Source organism: Oryza glaberrima, chromosome 8, assembly GCF_000147395.1.
Source record: "Oryza glaberrima chromosome 8, OglaRS2, whole genome shotgun sequence".
Taxonomy (NCBI): Eukaryota; Viridiplantae; Streptophyta; class Magnoliopsida; order Poales; family Poaceae; genus Oryza; species Oryza glaberrima.
Window position 1 is genome coordinate 3,527,660 of NC_068333.1, and position 2,211 is coordinate 3,529,870.

Below are 2,211 nucleotides of genomic sequence, written 5' to 3' on the forward strand. Positions count from 1 at the left end.
TATTTTGGAACGGAGGGAGTAATTTATACCACTCGAGATTACCATTAAGGTACCTATATATACATTTAAATATGTCTAAACGAAAAGATATAGTCCGGGACCTATAATTTACTTTTTACGGTGCCAAACTTTCAAGTTAAACATATATATACAACATGCAAATTAATTAATCTAGTCGTTGTTGTTTAACGACATGCAGGCAGGCTATAAATAGAGCGCTGCTCATAGTTGCTGAGCAGCCATAGCGAACTAGCTAGCTAGCTCATCCATGGCGGCCCGCCCGGCGCTCGCTCGCCTCGACGTCTCGACGGTGGCCGCCGGCGCCGGCAAGCAGCAGCTTGTGCACGCTCGCCGCCGCCGCCGCCCAGCTCACGCTCACCGCCTCCCCGTCCCTGGCGCCGGCAGCGCGATTCGTCTAGCCTGTTCTTCTCCATTCCTGGGCGGCAGCAACGGTAGCCGCAGTCTCAAGCACAACGCGGCCGCGGGCGAGAAGTCCGCCGCCGACCACGCCGCCGGAGCCCTAGAAGACGAGCTGATCCAGAAGGATAACTCCGGCGGCGACGCTGCCGCCGGTGCCTCTCCTCCGTCATCCTGCGACAACCACAGTGCTCCAGTAAGTCAATGCAATGTATTTACTCATATATATACTATCATGAGAATATAATATTATATACGATAGCATATGCGTTCTATTAAATATAACAAAATTATATTTAATATAAATTATAACAGTAGTGTGTATACATAAATTAAGTTATATATACTAGAACAAGCTTGTAAAATACAATAAATTTATGCAATTATATATAATAGTATTTTTTTAGACAAAGAGTATATGTTTGCTACTATTGTTTTGTCCGTAAAGTAAGCGTTTGAGAAATTATCGATGTCAGAAATATAAAAGTTTGACTGACTCTATGGGGTAAAAGCCAAATATTTACATGGGAGGAAGAAGTAATTGACGAGCAACTTAATTAGTTGCTCATGTTTCATATAGTTACTCGCTCATGTTTCATGTCATAGTGGTTTGACTTTTTTCTTAGTAAAAGTTTTTTATATTTGGCTAAATTTATAATTCCTTTATCCTAAAATATAAGTATATTTGGACTCTGATACAGTTTTCAAGATGCTACTTTGACTAATAATATCTATAAAAGTAAGATATTTTTTAAAAAAGTTGCATATTCTGATAGATTGTTTAATAATAAATATAGTAGCATCAATTTTACTTGATTGATCTTTTTAATTGGTTTTTTATTAATAGTCAAAGTTAAAAATATTTGACTTATCACTATGCTAAAAAAGTTTATATTTTGGGATGGATGGAGTAGAAAAAAAGCAACATCTACAGCACTAAATTAGTTTTATATATTAAATTTAACATTGAATATATTTTGATAACATGTTTGTTTTGTATTGCAAATACTACTATATTTGCCTACAAACTTGGTTAAACTTAAATATGTTTAACAAGAAAAAAGTTCAAACGACTTATAATATTATGAATCGAAAAGAGTAATTAGTTACCTATGATTTGATTGTTGCAGCAGCAAATAGAGGTGACGGCTGATACTAACGACGGTGATAAGGAGAAGACGAATGGTCCGGCACGAGATGTACACATCAAAGCTAAACTATTAGGGTACAATCTGGAGCCAGGAAGCGGCCCACATTACAACCATTTAGGCCCTGTTTAATTCCCAAAACAAAAATTTTCACACTGTTACATCGAATATTTGGACACATGCGTAGAGTATTAAACGTAGAAAAAAACCAATTACACAGATTACATGTAAATTATGAGACGAATCTTTTAAGCCTGATTGCGTCATGATTTGACAATGTGGTGCTACAGTAAATATTTGCTAATGATGGATTAATTAGGCTTAATAAATTCGTCAGTTTCCTAGCGGGGTCTGTAATTTGTTTTGTTATTAGACTACATTTAATACTTCAAATATGTGTCCGTATATCCGATGTGACAACCAAACCTAAAACTTTTCTCCAACTAAATAAGGCCTAAGTGTCATCTATATGTGGAGCTCCCTCCACCCTAAATAAAACCTAATTCTAGCCAATAAACCTGGACAAATATATACTCCCTTCGATTCAAAATGTTTGACGTCGTTTACTTTTTTAAACATATTTGACCGTTCGTCTTATTCAAAAAACTTTAAGTAATTATTAATTCTTTTCCTATCATTTGATTCA

At 36.3% G+C, this 2,211-nt stretch overlaps 1 protein-coding gene across 1 annotated transcript; it reads left to right on the forward strand.

Annotated features, from left to right (window-relative positions):
* Positions 1-268: 268 nt before the first annotated feature.
* LOC127781720 (uncharacterized) lies at positions 269-1,697 on the forward strand. Its single transcript, XM_052308729.1, has 2 exons — positions 269-613; positions 1,548-1,697. Exons 1-2 carry the CDS (start codon positions 269-271, stop codon positions 1,695-1,697), a joined length of 495 nt encoding a protein of 164 aa, XP_052164689.1.
* The last annotated feature ends 514 nt before the right edge of the window (positions 1,698-2,211 follow it).